Consider the following 25624-nt stretch of genomic DNA (forward strand, 5'->3'; position numbering starts at 1 on the left):
CCGTGCACAGGGCGCCCCGTTGCTGAGGACATTTCCACGTTTATAATGACCAAATCATGTCCCTCACGGGGATGACCGGACACAGCCGCGGACACCCCTGCGGTTATACCGGGCCAGGGCTCGGCCCCGCCCCCGCCCCGCCCGAGGAGGAACAAAATGGCCGCCGCTTTCCCCGCCGCTTCCTTAAGTGCACGGGGCCCGCCCGCCGAGCGCGATTGGTTGAGGCGGTGCCGGAAGTGGCGCGCGGCCGTGGCGCGCGACGGGCTCCGCGTGCGGCAGGCGGGTGAGGGGTGATCCCGGCGTCCCGGCCCCTTCCCGCTGGGACAGCCGGGATACCGCCCTGCCGGGCTCCGTGCGACACGGGGGGGGTGGCTTCCCGGGCCCGCCTCGGTTGTCCTCGCAGCGCTCCAGTTCCCGAGGCTGTTGGTGTCTCCTCGCCCCCTCCTCCGCCACCATGTTTGTCCTGGTGGAGATGACTGACACTGTCAGAATTCCTCCCTGGCAGTTTGAAAGGAAACTGAACGAATCCATTGCTGAAGAGCTAAACAAGAAATTGGCCAATAAGGTAAAGCGTGGGTCACGTATTGGTTGATGGAGGCATTGTAACATCCCCGAGCGTTTCTTCCTTTCGCTTGTGCCCAATGAGACGGTGGCTGAGGTGTCAGAGTAGTTCAGATGGGAAGGCCGTGCCCAGCGACTGTAAACAAAGAGACAGCCACGTGCCATCTCAAAGGGGACATTTTTCCAGTGGCTGATGCTGTAATGGGAAGATACTGAGTTACCAGATGGGGCACAGAAACATGGAAGAGAAGTGAGAGCAACTGCTGGGTTGTGTATAGCGGAGCAATCTGAAATGCAGCCTGAAAACCAGGTGAAAACTAATCCAGCCAGTGAGGAATCAGGAAAAAAAAAGGCGGACTATATAAATATTAGCCCATTTGGTCTGTGGTTAATAATTGAAATACAGCGTGGCAGTAAGAAGCTGGTCTTCAGAATATAACAAGTGTTCTGTGGTAGACCAGGAGGTCAGAGTTTGCCTGTGCAGCCTTGGGACTCTGATTAGCACATGGCTTTCAACACAAAGCAGGGACAAAACTCAAAATGTACCTGTGAATGTGAAAGTAGCTCAAAAGAGCAATCTGAAGGGATGGGGTGTTGTGAATAGCAGGTTATATGGACACGTTATGAAAAGCAAAAATCTTCCCTCATCCACTGATGGCTGGGTAGGTGCCTCAAATTTTGTAGGAGTGAAGCTGTCTCAGAAGTAGCAGAGAAACCAAGAATTTGCCTTGTGTCTCCCCATAGCTAATATAATTTAAGACAAAGTCAAGCCTAGAGGCTTTTGACAGTGTAACTCCAACAAAAAATATGTTAAGCCTTTGGACAAGCTGTGGGGCTGGTGAATGATGTCTGTAGGGAGCTGTTTACTGTCTTGGCAGATCAAGTTCTTCTCACCACTGACAATTTCCCCAAGGGTCTCTGTAACAGTGCTCTTTCCAGTGCCAGTGAAAACACGTGCTCCCATAACACTTGAATTGGGGTTCCCCTGCAATGCTGGGGCTGTTGAAGGCAGTGCACCAAAACAGCCTCCTTCCCATCTCACCACCTTTCTGTTGCTACCTTTTGAAAAGGTGTGCATAATGTATAAATTTGATAGTTTGCTTGATTTAACCCAGTGGGTTGATTTACTGCTTTCAATTTGTTTTTTTCTTTGAGCAGGTCGTGTACAATGTCGGGCTCTGCATCTGTCTGTACGATATCACAAAGCTGGAAGATTCATACATATTTCCTGGGGATGGTGCATCACATACCAAAGGTATGTGCTCGTTCTCAGTTATATAGTGTTGCAGAAGTTAAGTAATGATCTGGAAATGTAGGCTGAGTTCAGTTGTTAGGGAGAGTAACAACCTTGAGTTCACAGCCTTAACTCCGTTCCTGTTAGGAGGGCAAGACAAACATGATGAAAGTATTTTCTTTTCTTTGCAGTTTTTGGGTACAAATATGGCTTTAAAAAGCCAGTCCTGCTTGCCTTCTCCTGCAGTTCATCTCTGTTCTACAATTAGAGCCATAGGTGTGGGGTTAGGAAGGAGCTAATTTAATTGAAAATTATTGAAAATCTTCACGTAGAAATAAGTTGCAATAATTGCTTTCCATTCCTCTAGTGTTTTTTCTTTTTGAAGCTTATTTTCCCTAGCTAGAATGTTGAAACTTGTTTCTGCATATAATATTTGCACAGCATTTGATGCTTGTGTCCTAGCTGGAAGTTCTATGACATTTTTGTTGAAACTTAGACAGTTCTGGTTCAGCATACATTTCTAGTGGTTTTTTGTTTGGTTTTTTTTAATAAAAAATTAGTAGTTTCTTTACTTCAACTCTTGGTAAATCTGACTAAAATCTGGAAGTAAATGCATAAAAGCAAATTTCTTTTTTTTTTTCAAGTTAAAATTAGGGTTTTTTTTAAACTGGTAAGAGATGCATTTTTCTATTTTCAGTTTACAGTGTGGAAGCATAGGTTGAGTACATGAAATGTTTCCTGTTGGAAGGAAACTGGACTGACTGTATGTGGCTCCCCTTGTCTAAATTTCAACTCCAATACAACTCGCTTCCAGCAAATAAAAACTTCTCTAATACTGAAGGAGGATGGCAGGCTTTCCTGATTGCTTTAATCTCCATTCAGTTTCTTAACTTTGAATTACTCCTTGAACTGAAAGAAGATAAAAGGCAGAAGTATTGCAAGAAGGTATAATTTCAACTGATGCTTTTGGCCTTGAAACACTGTGCAGGAATGCTCCTGTCATGACTTAAGCAGAGGCTCTGCTCCATGCTTTTGAGCTTACACTTTCATTCTGTGAACTTTGACTCTTGCAAGACTGAAGAGCTGAGAACAGGACACAAGTGAGCTGCTGCTCAGCTGCTGTCAGAACTCGTACAAACCAGTTAGGAATCAGAACTCTTATTCCCGTTTTTCTATCTAATCAGTGCCTGTAAAGAAATCATGAAAGAAACTGGCTAAGTGTCTTAGGGGGCATATAGGATGTGGGATTTTGTTTTAATGGCTGCCAACCTGTGGAAGGAGTGCAGTTCACTCACATGGAAATAACAGTAATGATGTGTTTTCTTTTAAGTGCATTTCCGCTATGTGGTCTTCCATCCCTTCCTGGATGAGATCCTGATTGGACAGATTAAAAGCTGCAGCCAGGACGGCGTCCACGGTAAGCCACTACTTCTGACATTAGGGACACGTGAGCTGCAGGGCTATTGGGTCTACGGAAACACTGATTTCGGGTGGAATGATGCTGTCTGTAGGCTGGGTAAAGGCTATCGCTGGCCTCTCGCACTGCTCTGAGCCGAGTGTGGTTGGTGGTTTGAGCCTGGCAGCTTTCCCTGCCCTTGATGCTTTTGTCTGCACTCCTCTTTCCTTTTTTCAGTCACGTGCGTGCCCACGAAGAACAGGCAAGCCCATCTGGAGCATAGACTGGATTAATTTTCGCGCTTCAGTTAACAGAACTTGTGTTTTTCAAAGTGGAAGTATCGGCTTGTGTTGGTCTGATGTATTTTTCCCGTATTTCTGTGCAAATTCACGATCATTTCCTATACCTGAAAACATGGAAGGGAAATGTCTTTGTGAGCACAAAGCGCTGCCAGAGTCATGGAATACATAATTGATGAGTTGCTTTCCTTTCTTGAAGAAGTCTTCCATGCAAACAAGTTCCTCTGCTCAGTTGTTAAATTAGGGCAGTGAGATTACCTTGGCTGCATTTGTTGCTGAATTTGAGCATGGTCCATTCTCTGCTAAAATTCAACAACATGAAATCTTAAGGGGAGATAGGGACTGTTCTGAGTTTATATTGGTCTTTATTTAACGTGTTACATCTGTGATTTCTGAGCTCTTTTCTGTCACAGACCTCTATAGCATCTGAGTCATTTCTTGGAACGCTTTCATTTCCATTCCTGCTCCAAACAACCTTTTCCTTTCCCAGCAGGCACAAAGACTGTGCCCTCTGTTGCTGTATGTACTTTCAGCCGGGTGGTTTCTTTGCTGCCAATGGAAATTGAGTGTTGTGGCTCAAAGAATAATTCCTGCATAATCTCAATGTCCTTCCTGAGAGAGGAAGGGAATGAGTCTAGAAATGCATTTTAGGAATCATTGTGGAACATCATTTGCAAAGAATTTTTCAGTCTTAATCGAATTCTTTTCTCCGCAGTTTCTATTGGATTCTTTGATGATATTGTCATCCCACCAGAATCCCTGCAGCAGCCAGCTAAGTTGTATCCTTTGATCACCTTTGATAACTTTACTACTTCATTTCAAAAGATTGTGCAGTGCTGGCCCAACAGGCATTCACCACTGCAACAATGAAGGTGCTCAGTGGCAGAAGCTAAGCCCTTGTGTCAGGCAAGTCCCGCAGACTGTTATCACAGCTAGACAGGCCCTCACGCTCATTAGGTTTTGCAGGATCATTATGCCTGCTGATAGAAATGAATGGCAGTGTCCCCTGAACAGCCAAGTTGTAATCCCTGCCTCCAGTCTTGGCTGCTGCTGAAGATAGAATGCAGGTTTTACCACACCATGTGATGTCTACATACATGTGTGTCTGAGGTACTTCAGTGTGACAGGCAAGGTCGTCTTGGGTTTGAGGGGGTTTGCTTGTTTGGGGGTCTTTTCTGGTTTTTTTTTTTTTTTTTTTGGGTGGGTACCCCAGCAGTGTACACCTTGAAGCAGAAAAATCAGAAGGAAGACGGGTCCTGGACTGTGCAGACGATGACCCAGGACAGTACATGGTGGTTTGATAAATAACTCTGAAAAGGCTTTGAATCAAGTCTATTCTCAGCACTGTGAGAAGGTGATCTGTCAAGCAGAATACTGATTTGTTTCCATCCTTAATCCTTGGCATGGCCAGTGATGAAGCAGAGCAGGTGTGGGTGTGGGAATACGAGACAGAAGAAGGGGCCCATGACCTTTACATGGACATTGGGGAGGAGATCCGCTTCCGAGTCGTGGATGAAACATTTGTCGATACATCACCGACAGGTCCAAGCTCTGCAGAGGCTTCCACTTCAACTGCCACAGAAGAAGTCCAGAAGAAAGAGGCACCGTACACTCTTGTGGTAACTATGTGCATTGATTCATAGAGCCTTGTGAGCGCTGTGGTTTGTTCAGTGTCTAAAATAGCATCCCTTTCCCAAGGAACTGATTGCTTTAAGATGACCGTGAAGCAGTTTCACAAAATGAAAGGAGTGGAAAAAGGGAGAAATGAGATTGTTCTTGCGGTTGCTCTGAGTGTTTTCATTGGAACACTTTGTGGTTGTTGGTGGATTTTCCCCTGGGAGGCTGATTTAAAGCAGACTTACAGATGCAGGATCTGTAAGTAGGAGTGAGCGTATGAGGAATACAGAGCTGGGAGCAACACATCAAGGTTTATGCAGCAGCTGAACAGTGTTTCCTTGCAGTGTGCTGGCATAAGACCCACTTGAGTACAATGCATGAGAAAGGTAGATCTGAAGCAGTGACAGCTCTGTTCCATAACTCAGGGGAGAGATGTTACATTTTTAGGCATTTTCCTCTATTCTGTATGCAGTTTACAATTGCACCCTCTCGTCTTCTCTCTGTGAACAGGGATCAATCAGCGAGCCCGGCCTGGGCCTCCTGTCGTGGTGGACAAACAGTTAGCTGCCATCAGAGCCTGCTCCACAGAAGGTCTTTCCGGTGGATGTTTGGGGTATAACGGGATCCTGCTGGTGCTCATTGCTCCTCTGAAGCTTAATGAGAAATTAGACCTGCCATTCTCTGTTTCCCCTTCAGATTCCAACCTGCCAGAGAGAGACAGTTGCTTTCAAGACATGTCTTCACTGATCTGCAGAAGGGAATTTATAGGCACAAAAAGCCTTGAGCACAGCAGCAACAAACTCAGCTGGAGCTTTGGTCTCCTGCCCTGGAGGAAAAACTGGGGAGGTCTTTACTTGCCTGAATTAAGGAGGGAGTTGACTTTCGTGAGTGAAAGCAGAAGAGAAAGCTTGTCAAAAAGTACAGCTTCCTTGGGCTGAGAGCTTGATCTCAGAGGGTAGAAACCTGCCCTTCTTTTGACAGGAAATTAAGAAGAAGCAGCAAAAGACTAACTAGTTAGTAGCTGTGTGGTACTCCAGAGACCTGGAAAATGCTGCTGCTGGGAGAGCAGGAGAGATGGGGGCAATGTTCTTCTAAGAATGGGAACTTCACCCATGGATGAAGTCAGCCAAAAAGAATGGCAATGACAGTTGTTTACCCAGAAGTAACTCCAGTTTGGTGAAGATGACCACTGTGGAAAGCTACGGGCTGCTTAATGTGCTGAATGGAATTACGTTACTGAGTGGGCTGTACTTATGTAGAATGAGCTAAACTTTGCAGTTTGACTGAAGTATGTAATTATGAACTAAATGGACCAAGGCTGCTTTCAGCAAGCTGCCCCAAACTCTCGTTTGTGAGGGTGTCTTAATACCATAAGTGGAATAAATAGTAAAAACCACACAGCCTGCCTTCCTGTACAATTTGTGGGGAAACTATTAGCTTCCTGCCTAGGAGGAAGAAAACAGTTGCCTCCTGCAGTTTAGCTACTTGGATTTCAAGGCAGATAGTGTTGAGACCAATGTTTTGCTCTGTGCTAGCAGCCAATGACAAACAATTGCCATCACCCTCCCTGACAGCAGTACAAGGAGAGGGGGGAACAAAACTGAGTAAAATCTATGCAGGGCCCATTGCCAAGAGAGTGATGCTGCACGTAATTACAAAGCCAGCCACGTTTGGCAGGAAGGGGCTGTAATTCACTGGGATGGTGGGTATGCTTAACCTCCAACTGCGAAAACAAAGCCTGAGTCACCAGCGCCCTCCCTGTAGCATCGTTAGAACCCCTTAATTCTAAACTGTTATTCCTGGTGCGTTGCCCTAATTAAAAGGGAGCGTAGAATTCTTTAGGTTCACATAGTAACTGAGGTCCATCTGCACAGACAGTAAGCTTATTGAATACCACCTACAGAGCAGAGTGCTGACATGCAACCATCTAGCTGTGGTGGAAACAAACTGCAGAAAACCCCCAGCTGTTTGTGTAGGTGGAAATTTGGGTGAAACAAGTGAGGAGCTTCCACACAGGCTGTTCTGGGGTAGTGCCAGAGCAGGGGAAGAAAACAGCCCCAGTACCTCCAAGAAGCTGTTTAGCTCAGCTCCCATTTCACAGGGTCAGAGCTCCCAGGAGTGCAGTGAGATGGGAGCTACATGGCTTTGTGTGCATTTTCTCCTGAAGAGACTCCTCAACATCTGTCTCCTGTTACAAGCTGTGCTTGAGGAAACTAATTTAGTGCCCAGTGCTGGGAGGGCAGATACGTCAGGTGCTCTTGCAAGTTTGTCATTGCTGCAGTAGTGGTACTGATTTGCAATGCACAGGAATGTAGTGGGGAAGGTGGTGATGGTCACGAGTGGAGCCTGCAGTAGGCTAAACAGTGCAAGACAGCTGTGAGGGCTCTTTTTTTTACCATGTGGAGTTACTGTTTGTTGTGGTTTGTTGTTTTGTTGTTTGGTTTTTTTTTCCCCCCTCCATATAGCCGTAATTTACAAGAAATTCTTTCCCACCCTCACAGCGACAGTGACAGGGATGAGGATGATGAATACAATAACACATGGCAGAAGAGATGGTCACATTCTTTATTTTCATTTTAAGTCTTTAGCCATCAGTAAAGTGAATGGGCAGAAAACAACCAACTGAGCAGACAAACCCACCCTAGCTGGTTATTTCCAAATATAAATAACTGTGGGACAACTGAAACTGAGCCAAAATAGAAAAAGGGAGCTGGGGAATTTAAAAGATGAAAGTAAGCCTAGCTGCACTCCCTTTTCATAGTGTCAGTGAAGAGGAAGTACCATAACAAAAAGGAAGCTATGGTTACATTTGATCAGACATTTATTCCAACAGTAGGCATGGAATTGCACTTTCATGAAAATGCCAAAGCTGAATCGAGTCCAGTGCACTGGGGCATTGTGCGCACTTAGCTTGATTTCTGCTGCAGCTCCTTCATTCTGTTCAGGGCACTGCCAGCCTGAAACCACTCGATCTGCGACTCATTGAAGGTGTGGTTCAGCATGATTGTTTCTTGGCTCCCATTGGGATGTTTGATGATGCATTTCAGAGGCTAAAGGAAGAAGACAGTTTTTATTTAACCCCCCCTCTCTTTCAAGGGAGCAAGTTATCTGAAGTTTCTCACAGGAAAATTCCTACATGTTTTTAAAGGGCTGAAAAGGGAAAATTGTAGCTCACGGTAGGTCTTAACATAAAAAGTGAGGGTGCAGTTCCTTGTAGGGAACACTCATGCTTAAGCCAACAAGACCAGAAATTCATAGTATCATAAAAGGGTATCTCATCACTCTTCAGAACAACACAGTCTGATTCTGACCTGCCCTGTAGCCCCTCAGGCCACTGTGTCTTGCCTGGCTGGGAGGTTGCACTGCCCACCAGTGCCAGTGCTGCCTCACAAGCACACAGCTCACCACTGTTCCCATCAGTGGCACATCCCTGCCCACAAGTGCATGACAAGACACTGGACAGTTACCTTTCCAGGTGCAAAGTCTTTCAGCCCCACAATGCTTAGCTTGTCCACAGGATGGATCTTGTTGTAGTCTGCTGGATCAGCGAAAGTGAGAGGCAACAGACCTTGCTTCTTCAGGTTGGTTTCTGCAGAGAACAAACCGCCAACCACTCTTGTCACACCCCACTGCAGGGAAGCAGGATTACCTTCTGGCTGCCCAGTGCTTCTCAGAGTAGCATTCCAGCAAAATTATCTTAGTAGCAAGATCAGCAGATCCTCTGTTTGTGGCATATCTAACTAGATATGTAACAGGACTCCTGACAGGAGGGACCCTGCCATCTGTCAGCAGGTAAGGTTCATGCCTGGAGGTGTTGAGCCCTAGGACAAGGTAAACTGCTTCCACTCAAACCAAACACATCCTGTTTACACACACCACAGGGGAAGTGTGACTCACCGTGGATCCTGGCAAAGCTCTTGGTGATGATGACCCTGCCTCCCAAGTGACGTGGCTCCAATGCTGCATGCTCCCGGCTTGATCCTTCACCATAGTTTTCATCCCCAATAACTGCCCATTTGACACCCATTTTCTGTGACAAAAGGCACAGATTTACATTTTTGCTGCCACACAAATGAGGAATTAACAATAAATATCCACCCACACATCTAATTGGAGCATTACACTGACATTGCTGTGCTATGACACCTTCTCCCAGAAGGCTCCCTTCAATTCTAAGAAAGGAGAGAAATAAAGGAATTAAGTGCTTCACAGTAGTTAGGCACTGCCATCTGAGGAGGATTGCCCTTGGGATCCAGAGCAAATCCTTTCTTTCCTTTTCCTGCCACTTCTCCTTCCATGGTGCTGTGCCAGACCAACATTCGCACCAGCCAAGATCTCTGCTCTACTTCTGGAAGGGATATGGAAAATTTTAACTTCTCTCTACGGGAAGAGCCAATCTGAGACAACTGCCAAGTTGTCCAGAGGGCAAAAGGACATTTCTTGAGATTCAAAGCCAAGTGTTAAAGAATAAAGGGGATAAGATTATAACTTGTTTAAACATTAGACTAGTCACAGATGAAACATTCCAGGAGGCAAGATTTAGTTACAGCCTAATAACACCCATGCCTTGTGAGGTGTGCAGAGCCTAAAGGAGTTCTTCCTCTTTTGTTTATGATTTCTGGTCACCTCGGAGTCATGGGATCCTCCTCCATCTTCACCCTATCAGTTAGGGACTGAATCTCCTACAGGAACTGCAATCATCAGAGTAAATACCAAGAAAAAGCCTCAGTGCTAAGGGAATTCACAGCTGCTGTTACTTGAGAGCAGGAGGGAGAGATCCTCATTCTTGGCACACACTGCCCAAAGTGTAAATGTCCTCTTAAAATAGACGTGTCAGGGGAACGTCTCACCTTGTAGTAACGGGCTGTGTCTGGGACTGGGCCAAACTCCTGGGTTAATGCATTCCTCACAGAGTTGGCTTTGCCATTTTCAATGTTGATGGCACCAATGAGCAGGTTGTTGGAGATGTTGTCCAGGTGGCCACGGAATTTAAGCCACGGTCCGGCTGCAGAAATATGATCAGTGGTGCATTTCCCTTTTACCTAAAGGGTAGTACAAGAGAAGAACATCTTAGGATGGAGCAGCGTACTTGACCCTTCCTCAACACTTTTAATTGTGAAGCATTAATTGGGGGGAGTGGTCGATACTCCAGAGGGCTGTGCAGCCCTTCAGAAGGACCTCAACAGGTCAGAGAAGTCAGCAGAGAAGAACTGCCTGAAGTTCAATAAAGGCAAATGCAGGGTCCTGCACCTGGGGCAAGAATAATCCCATGCACCAGCACAGGCTGGGGGCCAACCTGCTGGAAAGCAGCTCTGCAGAGAAGGGCCTGAGGATCCCATGGGCAAAAAGTTATCCCTGAGCCTGCAGTGTGCCCCTGTGGCAGCAGTATCCTGGGGTGCACTAGGAAGAGCACTGCCAGCAGGTCAAGGGAGGTGATCCTGCCCCTCCACTCAGCCTAGTGAGGCCACATCTGGAATGCTGTGTCCAGTTCTGGGCTCCTCAGTACAAGTGACATGGAACTCCTGGAGTGGGTCCAATGGAGGGCAACAGAGATGATTAAGGGACTAGAGCACCTCCTGTTCAGCCTTGAGAAGAGACAACTGAGGGGGACCTCATCAATGTCCATAAGTATCTGAAGGGAGGGTGTCCAGAGGATGGGGCCAGGCTCTTCTCACTGGTGCCAAGCAACAGGACAAGAGGCAATGGGCAGAAACTAGTGCACAGGAAGTTCCACCTGAACATGAGGAAGAACTTCTTTACTGCGCAGGTGACCATGCACTGGAACAGATTGCCCAGAGAGGTTCTGGAGTCTTTCTCACTGGAGATATTCAAGAACTGTCTGGACACAATCCTGTGCAATATGTTCTAGGATGGCCCTGCATGAGCAGGGAGGTTGGACAGATGACCCACTGTGGTCCCGTCCAATCTTACCCACTCTGTGATCATCATCTCTCCTTTTAAAGGCACAAACTCAAGACAAGCACATCTGTTAAAGAATCAAGGCACTCTGAGGCAGAAAACAGTGATCATTCTGCCTGTGTTGGGTAGGAAGAACAGCCTTGTTCCAAAGGATAAATTACAAAAATTAGCTTAGCCATGACATCTCCTGCCATGCCCTCACTTCACTCAGCAGCAGGTTGTTCAGGTACAAAAAGCAACCAAGCTCTTCCTCCTACAGCTCAGCCTCCCTGTTGGGGGACTTCAGCAAGATGCCAAGTGTTATCCTCTAAGTTTCCAAACTGCACATAAACCTTCTCAGCTTGTAAGAACAGAATTTCCAACCAGAGATAATGGCCTTCCAATTGGTAAGTCTCAAAGTGCTTGCAAAGGAGTTGCCTTGTCCAAAACTTAAGCACAGCTCAGTATGGCCCTTGGGAGTACCTGCAACTCTGCCAAATCAGTGTTCCCAAAGGTCAGTTCCTAAGGGACTGCATTTCAGAACCTATCACTGTATTAACTGAAGTTTTCATCCCCTTAATTCACCTCAGGCAGAGAGGAGAAACCCGTCTCCATTAAAAGACCAAATTGCAATGTTTTATTATGAAGTAATTTCTATAAAGTGGGAAGACAACATGCATACTGATGGACGAGAAGTTCCCAATGACCCCATTTCAGACAAAATGCATCTTAGAACAGTCCGTTATTAAAGATGCTAATTAAAGAACCCATCCACCTTTCTGCTGCAGGTTATAACTGGGACAAATTCTGCAGACTGCATGGTATGGACAGGATCGTATTACATGCTATATAACAAGCTTCATTTTTCATGGTATTAGCTAACCACCAGCCCAAAGGAGAGGAGTCTTAGTTATAACAGAAAAAAGTATCAAAAGGAAACACCTGGAAGGAAGGAAGACCCTTGGTTCACTTTCCATAACAATGTGATTGTAGGGGAAGGAATCAGAGACAGCTCAAAGGCACATCCAAAGCTTTTAGCAGCTTCTGTGCAAACCTCTGTTCGAGCAGACCTGTCACAGTTGGCATCCCCCCACTTGGTTCCTGACCTTGATGAGGATCAGCATGTCTTCTAGATCCTTGCCATCCCACTTATCAAAGGGCTCAAGAAGCTGGAGGCGCTGGCTGGTGGGGCTCACATCCACGTGCTGCCCACTGCCATCCTTGGGAGGGTACTGATAGGTGTCCTGGCCTGGGTCAAACTCCTTCCAAAGAAAAAAGGAAAATCATCAGCCTCAGCCATCCCCAACAGCACATAAGAGAACAAGTCAATACAGGCAACTGCCCCCATTCTAGCTGTAATGCTGCACATCAAGGAAGAGGTCAGTGCATGAAAGTTCTCTCAGTACATATAAAACACTGCTACTGTCAGGCCTTTCCTCCCTCCCCACCTCCAGACCAAGCAGTTACCAGCTTGGGCAGTTCATCTGCATCAGGTGCCTCTAGTTTAAACTTCTTCCCATCTGCTCCTGTCAGGTAATCTGTCTCAGGGTTAAATTTTAGAGTGCCAGCAATGGACAGGGCTGTGACAATCTGAAAGAAAAAGTGACAAATTTAAAGGTTTATTCTACCCCCATCTCTTCATTTGAAAGTCCTAAGTCTAACAGTCTCAAAGCCAGCAGCCAAGCTACTAATCAAGCCACACTGTGCCTCTCTTGTAGGCACAAGAATTGATTCCCAAGGCACCCTACCTATTCCATGGCCCTCCTCTGGCTGTTTCTTACCTCTGGAGAGGTCACAAATGCATGAGTCTCTGGATTGGCATCATTGCGACCCGTAAAATTCCGGTTGTAGGACGTAACTATTGTGTTTTTCTCTCCTTTCTTGATGTCCTTCCTGTGAAAGAAGCAAATATGCTCATCAGATCTAAATGGGATACTGCTTCTAGATGTCTCACTGCTAAAATCCCCCAGCCTGCTTTTGGCAGCACTACCTTTTAGGAACATGAACTGGTGCCTGGACATGTTTTCTTCCTTAAGCAAAGATTCAAAACAAAGGATAGTGCAAACCCAAGTCACTGATTCTTGGAGTAGTTTTCACAGCACTGTTGAACTGTCTAAACAACTAAGTACATTGCCTTTGGATAGCCCACCAGCAGCAGTGACAAAGCCACATGAGAATGTGTTTCCCATCCCTTCTATTGGGAATTTTTCTTCTGGCTACAGCAATGATTGAAGTTGGACCAATTTATTTTTCCTATTTTAAAAGGACCATACAACCTCTAGTCCACCCTCTCACAAACAACAAATCTCTCTTCCCATTTTTTGCCTACTATAAAATGCCTCCAGAGTGTGTGTCCATTCTGCAGCTTCATTCACTTAAAGGCTCAATATAAATCTGCAGTCTTTCTTTTCTCCTCCTCCAGTGCATATCAGACAGCTATGGACAGTGGATTTTTAAACATTTCATTCCCAGTGTGTTGTATTTACAGTCACATTTGGCTTCACAGAGCACTTTAAGAGCTAAAAGACACAAAGCTAGAGTGAGGTCTGTCTTTCACTTTACCTGTCCCACTGGCCAATGCACGGCCCACAAGCATTGGCAAGAACCAGCCCTCCAACTTCTCGCAGGATTTTCGCCTGGGAGCAGAAAACAACTTTGTTACTGGTAGAAAATCTGGAATAAGTTTCTGGGGTTGCTCTTTCAGGGGAAGCAGACACTAACAAAAAGCACCAAGCGTGAAAAAATTCTCCTCATTTGTTTTGAGTCACTTTTATAAATACATGGGGTTTGACCTCAGCAAGGCTGTAAGTTAACAGTAGGGAAGAGCATAGGATGACTTGCCACGATGTTCCCATTCTCTACCTGCTTCAACTTGAGCAATCCAGTTACTTGCAGATATTTGACTGAAGGGCAGTGTCTGGTCTGATTAATATCCTACAGACTTCCTGTCCATGTAAGGACAGAACTGGCCACAGTGCAGGCAAGTGTGTGTGCCTGCTCAGTCCACTCAGCAAATGACTCAGTTAAGGGGGGAGCTGTTAAAGAAAGGCATGACTGTGGACTTGGTTGGAGAAGGCATTAAGTATTGGCTGGGCATATCCACATGTGAAGACTTGGTCCCCATGCTGTGACAGCATCTAACATTTACTAAATAGTAAAATAATTAAAACATCATTTTCTGCCAGAAAAGGGAAGAAAGTAGGTAATGGTTCCTCTACAAAAACATTTCTTTCAAATCAAATATGAGTTTTGCCATAAGTTTTGTCCAAATTGGGAATCACCCTCCAACAAAAGAGCTTGCTCACTTCCTAAACTGTTCTTAAACGAGAAAACTGGATTGCAGGCCTTTGTCAGCCATGGCCATCTACAGAATCCCAGGAGCACGAGGCATCCCTTGCTGTGCATACTGTTATCTCCTCAGGGCCTCAGTTCCTGATAACTGTCTTAGCTCTGTTCAGTTCTAATCCTGTTACACTCAGGTAGTAAAGATATCAGATCAAAACACTGTCAAGGTGATGGCAGGACCCACAGGCACAGTAGCACAAGGCTAGTCACTACATCAGTAATTGTACCTCCAGCAATAAGTGAAGACAAAGTTTGAGAGGTTTCCATTATCACCTCAGGACCCCTGAGTACTATCTTGAAGAATTTAACCCTTACTGTTTGGAAGCGTAAAGAACAGCCATACTCACATAACCATCTCTTTCAATGGTGGCACGGATCTGCTCTGAACCTGGTGTGATTGTGAACTTTGATTTGCACTTCAATCCATGCGCTAGTGCCTGTTTTGCCACAGCTGCAGAGCGTCCCATGTCCTCATAGCTGGAGTTGGTGCAGCTGCCGATCAAGCCTGTGGTGTTTGACAGAACAGGGAGGTGGTTACTGTAGCCCTGGTATTAGGAAGCTTCTCCCTGACCTGTCTCTCTGCAGAAAAAACAAGGGACAACCACCTTTTCTGCTGACAAGGTATCTGAAAGGGTTTCAGGTACTAACACTGCCAAGCCATCCAGCAATATACTGTGGTCACAAGCGATCCCTTGTCCAGCTTTGGAGGTTGCACAGTCAAACACACTACCTTGTCACTATTCTGGTTATTGTTTTACAAGATCTGAGTGTCACTTACTTGCACTTTGGTTATGCAAATTACCAGAGAGAGGTATTGTTCCACAAACAGAAAAGATTTCAAACCAAGATGGCAAGAAATGGAGGAAATGATGAAAAGCAAGCATGCTTTGTTACAGTATGAATACCACATGAGGACATACTGTACAATCCTGACAGGTGCTAACCAGCAAAATATAAATTCTCTTTCTGTTACAGCTGCTGTAACTGTATCCCATTTGTAACACTGTTGAATGATACATTTCCCACCCGGGATGTGGCTTTACAATGTATTTCCATTCTTTTCATTCCCCCAGTGAGCAAAAGTTGAGAAGCCAACCAACAGGTTACCATCCCAAAAGTGAGTATTCCAAGTGAATTTCCAAGCCTGCTCTTTAGGACAGAAAGTACTAACTTTACTATGTCCTGAGAGCTCAACAGCCAACAGCTGGGAGGGCTGACAATCATGCTCCTGACAGATCTCTGCAACAGACAAATCCATGGCACAGACTTTTAACTGAAGTGCTCTTCAACAGGTATCACTCCTGTCAACCCAAACATTCAAAAGTTTTGAAAATGGAAAAAAACCTGGTCTGCTTCTTGAGATTAAAATCTCTCCTACTATCCCTGATCTCATCCTAAACACCTGGTCTAGGCAGTCACTAGTCTTTCCAGCAAATATGGCCATGAAGACATGACACTGCACCGAAGTCAAAGGACATACAGTAGCAATGAAAAGACTGGATCCCAAGACAGCAACATTTATGCCACAAGTATGAAGGCAGAGGAAAGAGCAAATGCTACCCACCAACTCTGATATCAACAGGCCAGCCCTCCTTTTCTGCCACAGCACCAATATCTGACACAGGGTGCGCCAGGTCTGGTGTGAAAGGTCCATTGATATGTGGTTTCAGCTTTAAGAAACAGTGACAAAGTCAGAAATTAGAGTAGCAAAGAATAACCCCAAAACACAGCAGCAAATCAATTCCTTTCATAGCTCTATCTGGAAGCTGTTTAAATAGGATTCTCCTACACAAACACTGGAGTGCAAGCTGTCAGTGAAGCAGACCTGAGTGCATTTTACATGTTCTAGTACAGTGCCAGGAGTATTGCATCCAACTCCCAGCTTGGTCCTCATTCACACGAAGCAGAGTCATGTCACAACATCCAAGATGGCAAGAAGAAAGAAGGCCTTACCTCACTGAGGTTGATTTCTATCACCTGGTCATACTGACAACCAGAATCTGGTACCAAGTGTTGCTTGAATTCGTCTGCAAGTGCAGCTATATCTGGAATAACAAAGAAGGGGGATCTGAAAAGTCCAGCAAATATGAGAGAAAAGAAAAAGTTTGGAAAAGCTAAACACGGGGTTCCACCATTTACTTCCCCAGCCACTTTATCTACAGGCTCTCTACTTGTAGCAGATGACCTACAGGACCACATGAGGTGAGAAGTCACATCAGACACCACTATAGGAAGATACTGCTCCCAGAACACACCTTCACTTGAACCCATACTTCTACCCACTTCAACCCCCAACCCCTCTTACCAGCTCGCCCAGTCTTGCCCAAGTATTTCTTCATGCGTGCATTGTACGGGAAGATCGATGTGGTAGCTCCAATTTCAGCCCCCATGTTACAGATTGTTGCCATTCCTAGAGAAGTGGGAGAAGCGACCATGGGGTCAGTAAGAAAGTCCAAGGCCATCCCATTGTCCAGAAGTCAGTAAAAGCCAAGAGGGATCACGGCATTTCCCACATAAATCCACGGCTGAGAGGACACACTGGCAATGTAATGGCTGGCTCAGCCCCTAATGATTCTGATTGATACAGTGCCTGCAACCAGACTTTTCTGCAAGGAAGGAGCCGAAAGTCATACTGATTCTTGCAGATACTGGAAGGGATGACAGGGAACCCCCATCTGCACTGAGCACTAAATGCATTTACAGCAGTGAGCAGCATCTCTGCTACCCGCAGTGGGTGTCCTGTCCCTCCCTACCATCTAATTTATCTTTACTGGAGGAGCCAGACATTTGTGAGAAATGTAATGGGTTGAATAAAATGCTTCCAGTGACAGAACACAGTAAAATAACCCCAAATGTTTGCTCACTGCACTGGGATCACCCATGCCTTTCAAGGACACAGCAATGAAATCGTAGAAGCTGCTGCTTTACAACTAACAAGCTAGGAACAGATACCACAGGTCAAGGTCCTCTGATTTCACAGAAGAAAAATCCCTAATTTCTCTCAGTTTGTAAAACCAAATATTCCAAGTTGTAGCCAAGTCAGGCAAATTAAGAGAAGTCCAGCTTGAAGGCTGTGCTTCAAGCCAAAGGAAGGGACGTTTCTTGTAATTTGGTCTTAGCTAGCACATTACAGAGAACTGCAATTTTTGCTGGTTCAGAATCAGCACCCAAGACCCAAAATTAGCTAGTATATGACTGCATGTTATAAACTGCTTCTTTCTGGTCTATCCTCTGCCCACCTCCCTTTTCTAAAAAGCTTTTTGTTTAGCAGCTGTCACACATATACTCCCTTTAACCTGTTTCTTTTTTCTATTCACAGCATATTTTAGGCTGAAATGAAAATGTCATTCTTTATCTCTGGCATCTCCATCTTCTTAAGTATATACTGGAATACCTCCACCCTTACTCTTATCCTGATGTACCATCTTACAGGATTCTTCACAATTAACTATCCCATGTTCTTAAAGTCATAAGAAGATTTAATGGAGAGAAGCCACTTTTTCACTGAGAGGGAGTGCTGTTGTGTTACACCATGCTCACCCAACTCTCCCAGTTAGCAGTGTATGAATCACTGGGTCAGGCTAAGGGAGAACATTTAGTCCTTCTTGCCTGATCCCCTTCTCAGCCTCCAACACTCAACACTCAGCTCCAACACCACTCCTCTCAGGTAAGAGATTTGTGTTGTCTTACCTGTGCAAGAGATTGAATCCACACCCGGCCCGTGGTATTCAATGATGGCCCCTGTTCCACCCTTGACAGTGAGGATGCCAGCCACTTTCAGGATCACATCTTTAGGAGAAGTCCAACCTGAGAGCTTGCCAGTCAGTTTTACACCAATAACCTGAGCAACATTAGTGGGGGGAAAAAAGAAAAAAAACACTGATGTCACTTCCTTTCAGAAAGGTAATGGTATATAGTTCTCCTGTGGGGTATATTCCTTTCAGATTGCAATGGTATATTGTGCCTTATATATACAGTGGTTGAAAATCAATGTTCCTTACACATCTCACCCTTCACATCGAAGATTGGTATTCTTTGTGCTCCTACCTTTGGGCATTTGAGCTCCCAAGGGATTCCTGCCATGACATCCACGGCATCAGCTCCACCCACACCAATGCAGATTCCTCCCAAGCCACCTCCGTTTGGGGTGTGTGAATCTGTGCCAATCAGCATAACCCCAGGGTAGGAGTAGTTCTCCAGAATGATCTGAAAATAAAAACGGATTGTTTGCTTGCTTGTTTGTTGGGAAAGGAGGGGGAAGACAACCAGAAAGAAGACAAGAACAAGAGTTTAGATCAGTTTGTATTCATTGATTTCAGTAGAAGAAAGTAATTGAATTTGGTTTGGATTGGAAATTCTCTTCTGTTTCAAACTCCTTGTGGAGAATGTAAGGACAGCACAAGGTACCAAGTCTCAGTGTCAGGATTCTTGCTTGTCCCAGGATAATGAAAAAAATTAGAAAACAATCTCTTATTTTTTTCACTAGAAGAATACTTTCCTCCAGTTTAGGCTTTTGCTAAGGTGCCACCTTAATAAACTGCTGAGCAAGTCAGCTCACTTGTCCGATGCTAGGCTGGATATATAAAGACCTTCCATAATCTTTATGCTCCCATAGCAGTAGAATACCAATAGGCTCCTCCAGTTCATGATGCCAGGCAAAACCCAATCACAGAGAAAAATCCCTCACCAAGAGGCTGCCCTTCCCTTATTGCTGTTAGTGATTCCGTGCAAGACTTTTCAACTACCAAAAAAACCACAAAATAGTTATTTAATGAAAAAAAAAAAAAAAGTTTTCTGTGGTAGCAACATAGTGGAGAACTCAAGCTGATGAACTTCTCATTGCATATGTGCCACACCAACACTAAGGACAGCCTCTCTGAGTACCACAGAACTCATAGCACATGCATCACAGAAGAGCTTGAACAGAACTAAGGTGGTCCTTAATTAAAAAGACCATGGCTTTGCTTTTACAACTTTCAGCTTCACTTGTTTATAGCTGACATTAATACATTTGTGGGAGAAAGGTCACTGTCAAGGCCTCGCTTTGCCAGAGTTGGACTCTGAAGCTATACAACATGATCAATTTTCTCCATCCAGAGAAAGTCAGCCACAAGAAAGCTGGTAGCCACTGCACAGAGCTATGTAGCCGTGTGACAGATGTCACGAGTGGCTCCACAGCACAAATGACCTGAGATGTTCCATAACCTTTTGAAGAGTTCACCTGTTGCATCGCATTAAGCTAAGGTAACCTTAGTAACTCAGTAGCTCAGTAACTTAGTAGCTAAGAAAACATAGGAGAGAGTTCTTGACTCTTGTCACAAGTTGCCTGCTGACAGGATGCTTACCAGTCATCCATTCTCCTCTCCACTTTTGCTTCATTCTGCTCTTCAACTTTTACTGCCTGAGACTCAGAGGAACAATGAAAAATGACCACTGGACCCACAAAGTAAATCAACCACAAGTAAGTTAGGGAAATCCTGACAGAGGTGTTTGTTTTAAAAAAACAAAAAGCCTCGTTAAGTGGTAAGTTATCTTAGGACAGTCATACACATTTTAGATCCAAGTGCAATAACAAGAGAATCTCAGACTTGGAAACTGTTTTGCATTTTATTCAAATTCACATAGCAACTGGTTATGTGTTGCCATTCTTGAGTACTTAAAAGTTAGGTGTCCTCATATACTCTCCTGGGTTTTATGGAAGCAAATGCATACATAATAACCCTAAAAAAAAGTATGCTACCGGGGCTGCTCTCCTTAGCACCAAAAGCAATTCACATTAACCCCATGGAACCAGCTTGATGGCATCACCTTACTGTTCCAACTGTACTAAGAGGAGCCAGCCCACAAGCAGTTAAGGTATTTCAAGCTTCTGTGATTCACATGGCATGCTGTTGGCACTGCCTAATCACACATCAGGTTACAGTTTGACCAAAATAACCTTTAAAAAAAACCCCACTGTTGTCAAGCTAACAGAGAGAGCAAGTAAGAAACCTCGCCTGCCTTGAGGAAAGCAAGTTGTTTCCCTCAGCTGGTGAAATTCTTTAAGGGTTTGCACTTAAGTTCTCTCTTCACCATAAAGTAAAAGAGCCACTGCACGTTCAAAGATTGCAAACACACACACACTTTACCTGGTGAATGATTCCCGACCCAGGTTTCCAGAATCCTACTCCATACTTGGCACCAGCTGTTGCTAGAAAGTTGTACACCTCCTGGTTTATGTCCTATTCACACAGGGAAACACAGAACATTAGTAACACATTTTGTTCTTCCATACATCAAAAGCTCATTCAAACAAACTCCCTTCCCTCACACGCCTGTCTGTAGTTTGCTCCACAGTTTTGCTGCAGCTGGAGGGAGGTGCACAACACTTTTAAAAGCAAAAGGAACTAAGACCGTTTGACACACAGTTGTAACAGGCCATTTAATTCCATCCCACCTGTAGCTCTACTAAAAGCATCTTTTTTAGTTTCTAATTCCAAACAGCAACAGTCAATAAGGAATACCCTGCCAAAAGGCATTTAAAAATGCTCTGCTCATTTTTTCTATCTCAGGGGTTTTTTTTAACTTGTCTCCCTCACTTATTCTAGCCTCTACTTCCTTCTCTACCAGGTGTTCCTTTTCCTTTACAGATGCTTTGGAGACATTTCAAACCTCTTAGATAAGTATTCTGGCTTTATTTTTACAGATTAAGAAATGCAACTGGAAGTTGTTTGCTGCCAGGGGAGTTGGTGAGTGTAATTTCTCATTCTACCAAGTCCCCTGTTTAGGACTTACACAATGCTGCCTTTCTTGCTGCACTATTACCATTATTGGTGGAGGTCACACCGTGAAAATTGCTTGTGAGAAAAACCATGGTTGCCAAGGAAGCATGACACTATTATGTCCTGATATTTCTTGGCAGAGGAGTGGCAGAGGAGATAAGATAAGCACTAGGAGGAGTTTCTTAAGGACTGTTCTCATGCAGCTAAGCTTCAGAATAAAGGGAAAGGGGAAATGAGATAATGGAAGAATTGTCTCAGCACACATTTGCTGAAGTTTCCCATGAGGCAGCAGCAGTTCTTTAAGCCTCATTTTCCACTGGGAGTCGGGTCACTTCACTCTGTTTGTGCATCCTTCCCCCAGTAAAGCACGCTGATGTGCCAGGAGCAAATCCAAACCACCCTCTGGCCTGCCAGCATTCATTGTGTGCCAACTGGCAGCAGCAGAACCCAGTCAGAAGGCAGCAGGACCTTTACTTGCTCTGCTCAGAGTGGATGGCAAAGGAGGGACACAGCTCAGGGCTGCAGCGAATATAATTGCACTATGGAGAACAAATGTAGGAATAGGGGAAAGGGGAAGACAGGAGGTGAATGGGAGAAAAGAAACTGTCTGATTTAGTAAGTCTCAAATTCTTAATGGTACAACTTAGGACTAAGAGAAGCAGAGCAAGAGCTCCCCAAATTCACTCCAGAGTGGTATAAGTTGCCTTACTGTGGCCTGAAGGAGAAAGTCAGAAGCAGTTACTTCAACAGCATGAGTTTTTGAGAATAGATATGGACTAAAATCTTAAAATGCAGCTGACCCCTGTTCACTGTTTGTAAATTCTGGTATCAATATTCAAGGTGAAATTCCTCCTGGCTCTGACAAGATTTCCTTGGCAGATGCATCATGGTATGTAGGACAGAGATGAATGTGTCTATATATTACAGAAGCCCCTTTGGGGACAAATAAGCAGTAAAACAGTGAGCGAGAAACTTAAAAAAGGCAGTGAATCACCATTTGGACAAACAAGACTTTGAAATTCCCAAACAAAAACCAACATCCTCAGCGCTTTTACACACACGAGCCCTGAAAGCCACATATGCTTCAGTTATCACTCTTCAGAGAATCACTAGCAAATGCTTTGGGAAAGTAACTACTTGCCTCCCCCTCACAGGATGCACCAGTGCAATGCAGACATGTCCAGTAAGTTTTTCACACTGCCATACTGCAACACAGAGTAATCTGTCTTCCTTTTTTTCCCCTTTGAAATAGATCTTTTCCTTTAGCTGAAATACCTTCTCTCTCCAAAACACATACATGATCTGGGCTTCCATCATTAACAGCTTAAGACTAGCTTTTCCTACATTCATGGTCCTTTAAACCATGTAATGGATGAATCTCAGCTGAGAAACTCCCAAAAGATCCACTTACTCTGTTTATTTGGTGCATCTCACCTATCTACAGAGCTGACCACCACAGACAATCTGACTCATGGCTGTCTTCCGGGGAAAAAAAATTAAAATAAGCTCTTCCTTCAACTGGAAGGAGGTTTTCAAGCAGATAGAAGTTAAGTTTCTGCAATAGTGACCTTAGCTCTTCGAAGATCCTTTTCTCCACCTGACTGGGCTTCGATGAGGTGATCACAGTGGATTGTGGAAGGCACAGCCACTTTTGGCAGCCCACTGCTGATGAACTGTAGCATTGCCATCTGAGCTGTGGCATCCTGCATGGCCACACGGTCTGGCCGTAAGCGCAGATAGGTCTTGCCCCGCTCAATCTCCTGTTTTGCTGGGTCATCCAGGTGTCCATATACAATCTTCTCTGACAAGGTCAGGGGGCGGTCAAGCCTGGGGAGAATAATTTTAGTATCTGTATCTTGTGTACTTCAACATTTGCCCTTTTAAGCATGTAACAGAACACTTCCTTATATTGCTCAGACTGTTAAGACCTTTTAACATACAGAAACCTGTATGCTTTTCTTACAGCACTAAAATATCAGCTGGTACATGGCTAAATGGTTCAGTTCAGAAAGTTCAAAAGTATATCAATTTGTGTCATTTTATGCTTTCTTTTCTAATCTTCCTATACTGTAAAAGAAGCATTGACTCTGGTAATTTCTTGAGTTATACTTCAGGACTGAAATGTGGAGGTGATCCAGAGGTCAGACTCAATTCACAAATACCAGATCCCACAGCAAGCAAGTACAATTAAGTGGAATTTTGTGACCTCAGACCTTTCATCCTGCAGCTGTATCAGTTGAGGAATCTATTTATGTCAGTAGTACGATCTTCTGGGAAGTAGCTAAGTCGAGACAACAATCTGAAATGAGAACTACTGCATTTAACAAAGGATGCAAAAACCAAAGGACATGTCATACAAACCACTGCCAAGGTAAGTGGAGCAGGAATGAACTTAACAGGCACACAAGCCTCTATCAGCAGATTAAGGTCACTGCATTTACATATGCTACAAATTCCTAGCCCTCTTTTCCATGCTTAACAGCAGAACATAGGAGAACATTAACTGTTGAGAATATTCACAGTGCACAGAAGCATTATCCTATAATGACCACTGCCCACACGCTGCTGCTCTAGAAAGGGGTAAGGGCCAATGTGAAGACTCCTCAACGAGGGCATTAAACAAAGAGGACAAAAGTCCTTTCTAGAACCTCCTCTGCATTGGCCTGGTTCTCTGCATGTTGCAATGCTTCATCATAACCTTCAACCCTTGTGCAGTGCCCCACTACTACGTGGAGACGTTACAACTCATGCTTCAATACATTTACAACTGCCATTGCTCAAAGCTGCTCTCCCTAGTAAACATTACCTATGCCAGGGCCACATGACTTTTTTTTTTTTCTCCTCCCCTGTCACTGCAGAGCTAAATTCAACACACTGACCCCTCCCTTCTCCCCTTCTCCACTCTTACCTCTTACGGACAATGTTGATGTTCTTCTCCAGCTTTTCATAATTTACGTATTCATTAGGTTCAAAGTGGCTCATGGCCACCTTGGCCCGCTGGCACAGGGCAGGAGAAACATGGTAGCGTCGTATCCCACTATTCAAGGCATGCTGAAAAAAAGGAGAGTATTAGCACTGGAACCTTACAGAATTCCTGTAACATATCAATAAACCAAGTGCTTTTCAGTTTTTGTTACTGGGATTTTGCAGGCTGAGGAACAGAAAAATTGCAAAGGTTTTAAAGACACCTGATGAACATTTGATCATACAATACCATGTATTATGTTAAACAGTGAGACACCAGGTTACCCAGAACAGGTAGCATTTACTACATTATTTTACATTTCTGTTTAAGGCACCAGATGCCTTATGCTTTCAAGAGAGAAATCTGCTTTCAGGCAATGCTGAAACAATTCTTAAACACCAGTTTGCTACACTCTTGACATATTAGAGCCATGGTGGAGAAGAACCGACGTCATTTCCAAAGCAAGCTAACCCTAGGTTTGTATTTGCTCACTGGCATTGACCTGACATTCAAGGACTGGCAGGTGACACTGCATGGGTCTGAGCAGACACCCCTCTGTTCCACCATCACATACTAAGTTTCCTAAGCAGGGTCCCTGCATACTGTTATAAAGTTTACTGTATTTCCACACAAGGTGAACTATGTTTCAACCCTAGCTAGAGAGACTTGGATGTACAAGCCTGGCCTACAATGTAACACAGAGTAGGAGAGAGGCAAGATGCAGAAAAAAAAACGCATCAGCTTCACCAACCCAACTGCACAGATCAAGGTGCTGTTTACCTCACTCTCACAGTGGCACCCTCACCTTTCCACTGAGAAAAGCCTTGCACTTACCCTACAGGTGAGTTAACTGCACAACAGGTGAACTATACTGTGACCTGAACACGTAAACAGAAAATGCCATGAAAAAAAAGCCCCAATTTCACTTGGCAGCCTCCACAGTGAGACAGTTTCCTGGAACACAGGAGAAGGGCAGGCTATGGTGAGGTACCTGACCTGAAACAGACAGGTCAGTGCCCAGGGCTAAAAGCTCTCACGCAGTTTTGAAAACTGAGTCAGAGGGCAGCCTCCACGAAAACTTCCAAGGATTTGGCGCATGCATTTCTTACATCCTTTGAAAGTCTCAGTCATCAGCATTAGAAGTTTGGAAACAGACTGCAGACAAGAGTTCAGAGTTCTTCCTCCTCCAGAATTAAACGCTAATCTACATCCCGTTTTTTCTGTTCATCCTCTACTCCAACGTTACAAGGTTTTGATAAGTGCAGGTTAATAAACACAGTGGTATTGCACTAAACACCCCTTTTGTGTGCATGATTGTAAATCAGCAAATATTCTTTGTGCAGAACACAATCATTGTACCTACCACTGGTTTTGTATTGTCAAAAATACCAGACAATTCTTTAGATCTGGTTCAAGCATTTTAATGTTTCCTTGTCAATATTTTTTCCAATTTTCTTGTTACCAGCACTGAGAACATTGCCCAAAATAATCACAATCAATGAGATATCATCAATTTTTAGCCAAGTCTCTTGTTTTATTGTCCTTTCG

At 44.5% G+C, this 25624-nt stretch overlaps 2 protein-coding genes across 4 annotated transcripts in view; one reads left to right on the forward strand and one right to left on the reverse strand.

The window, feature by feature from the left end:
* The first annotated feature begins 211 nt into the window (after positions 1 to 211).
* On the forward strand, positions 212 to 6505 carry POLR3H (RNA polymerase III subunit H). Its single transcript, XM_032689630.1, has 6 exons — positions 212 to 565; positions 1720 to 1816; positions 3126 to 3212; positions 4206 to 4269; positions 4902 to 5109; positions 5618 to 6505. Exons 1-6 carry the CDS (start codon positions 455 to 457, stop codon positions 5669 to 5671), a joined length of 621 nt encoding a protein of 206 aa, XP_032545521.1. The 5' UTR covers positions 212 to 454; the 3' UTR covers positions 5672 to 6505.
* A 1148-nt stretch (positions 6506 to 7653) lies between these two features.
* The window catches only part of ACO2 (aconitase 2), a 30681-nt gene continuing 12710 nt past the window's right edge, over positions 7654 to 25624 (reverse strand). For 2 of the 3 annotated variants that reach the window (XM_032689633.1, XM_032689631.1), the window contains exons 2-18: positions 24020 to 24162; positions 22680 to 22938; positions 20479 to 20571; positions 18398 to 18556; positions 18041 to 18191; positions 16656 to 16760; positions 16304 to 16395; positions 15915 to 16020; positions 14698 to 14855; positions 13568 to 13641; positions 12787 to 12898; positions 12473 to 12595; positions 12112 to 12267; positions 9958 to 10149; positions 9005 to 9137; positions 8575 to 8696; positions 7654 to 8157 (exon numbers count right to left, since the gene is read on the reverse strand). In XM_032689633.1, the coding sequence (XP_032545524.1) occupies positions 8014 to 8157; positions 8575 to 8696; positions 9005 to 9137; positions 9958 to 10149; positions 12112 to 12267; positions 12473 to 12595; positions 12787 to 12898; positions 13568 to 13641; positions 14698 to 14855; positions 15915 to 16020; positions 16304 to 16395; positions 16656 to 16760; positions 18041 to 18191; positions 18398 to 18556; positions 20479 to 20571; positions 22680 to 22938; positions 24020 to 24093 (2253 nt within the window). In that variant the 5' untranslated portion in view covers positions 24094 to 24162 and the 3' untranslated portion in view covers positions 7654 to 8013. Of the gene's footprint in view, positions 8158 to 8574; positions 8697 to 9004; positions 9138 to 9957; positions 10150 to 12111; positions 12268 to 12472; positions 12596 to 12786; positions 12899 to 13567; positions 13642 to 14697; positions 14856 to 15914; positions 16021 to 16303; positions 16396 to 16655; positions 16761 to 18040; positions 18192 to 18397; positions 18557 to 20478; positions 20572 to 22679; positions 22939 to 24019; positions 24163 to 24325; positions 24344 to 25624 lie in introns of those variants that run through there. The other variant, XM_032689632.1, reaches the window with a different exon arrangement.

This window comes from Chiroxiphia lanceolata, chromosome 5 (assembly GCF_009829145.1).
Source record: "Chiroxiphia lanceolata isolate bChiLan1 chromosome 5, bChiLan1.pri, whole genome shotgun sequence".
Taxonomy (NCBI): Eukaryota; Metazoa; Chordata; class Aves; order Passeriformes; family Pipridae; genus Chiroxiphia; species Chiroxiphia lanceolata.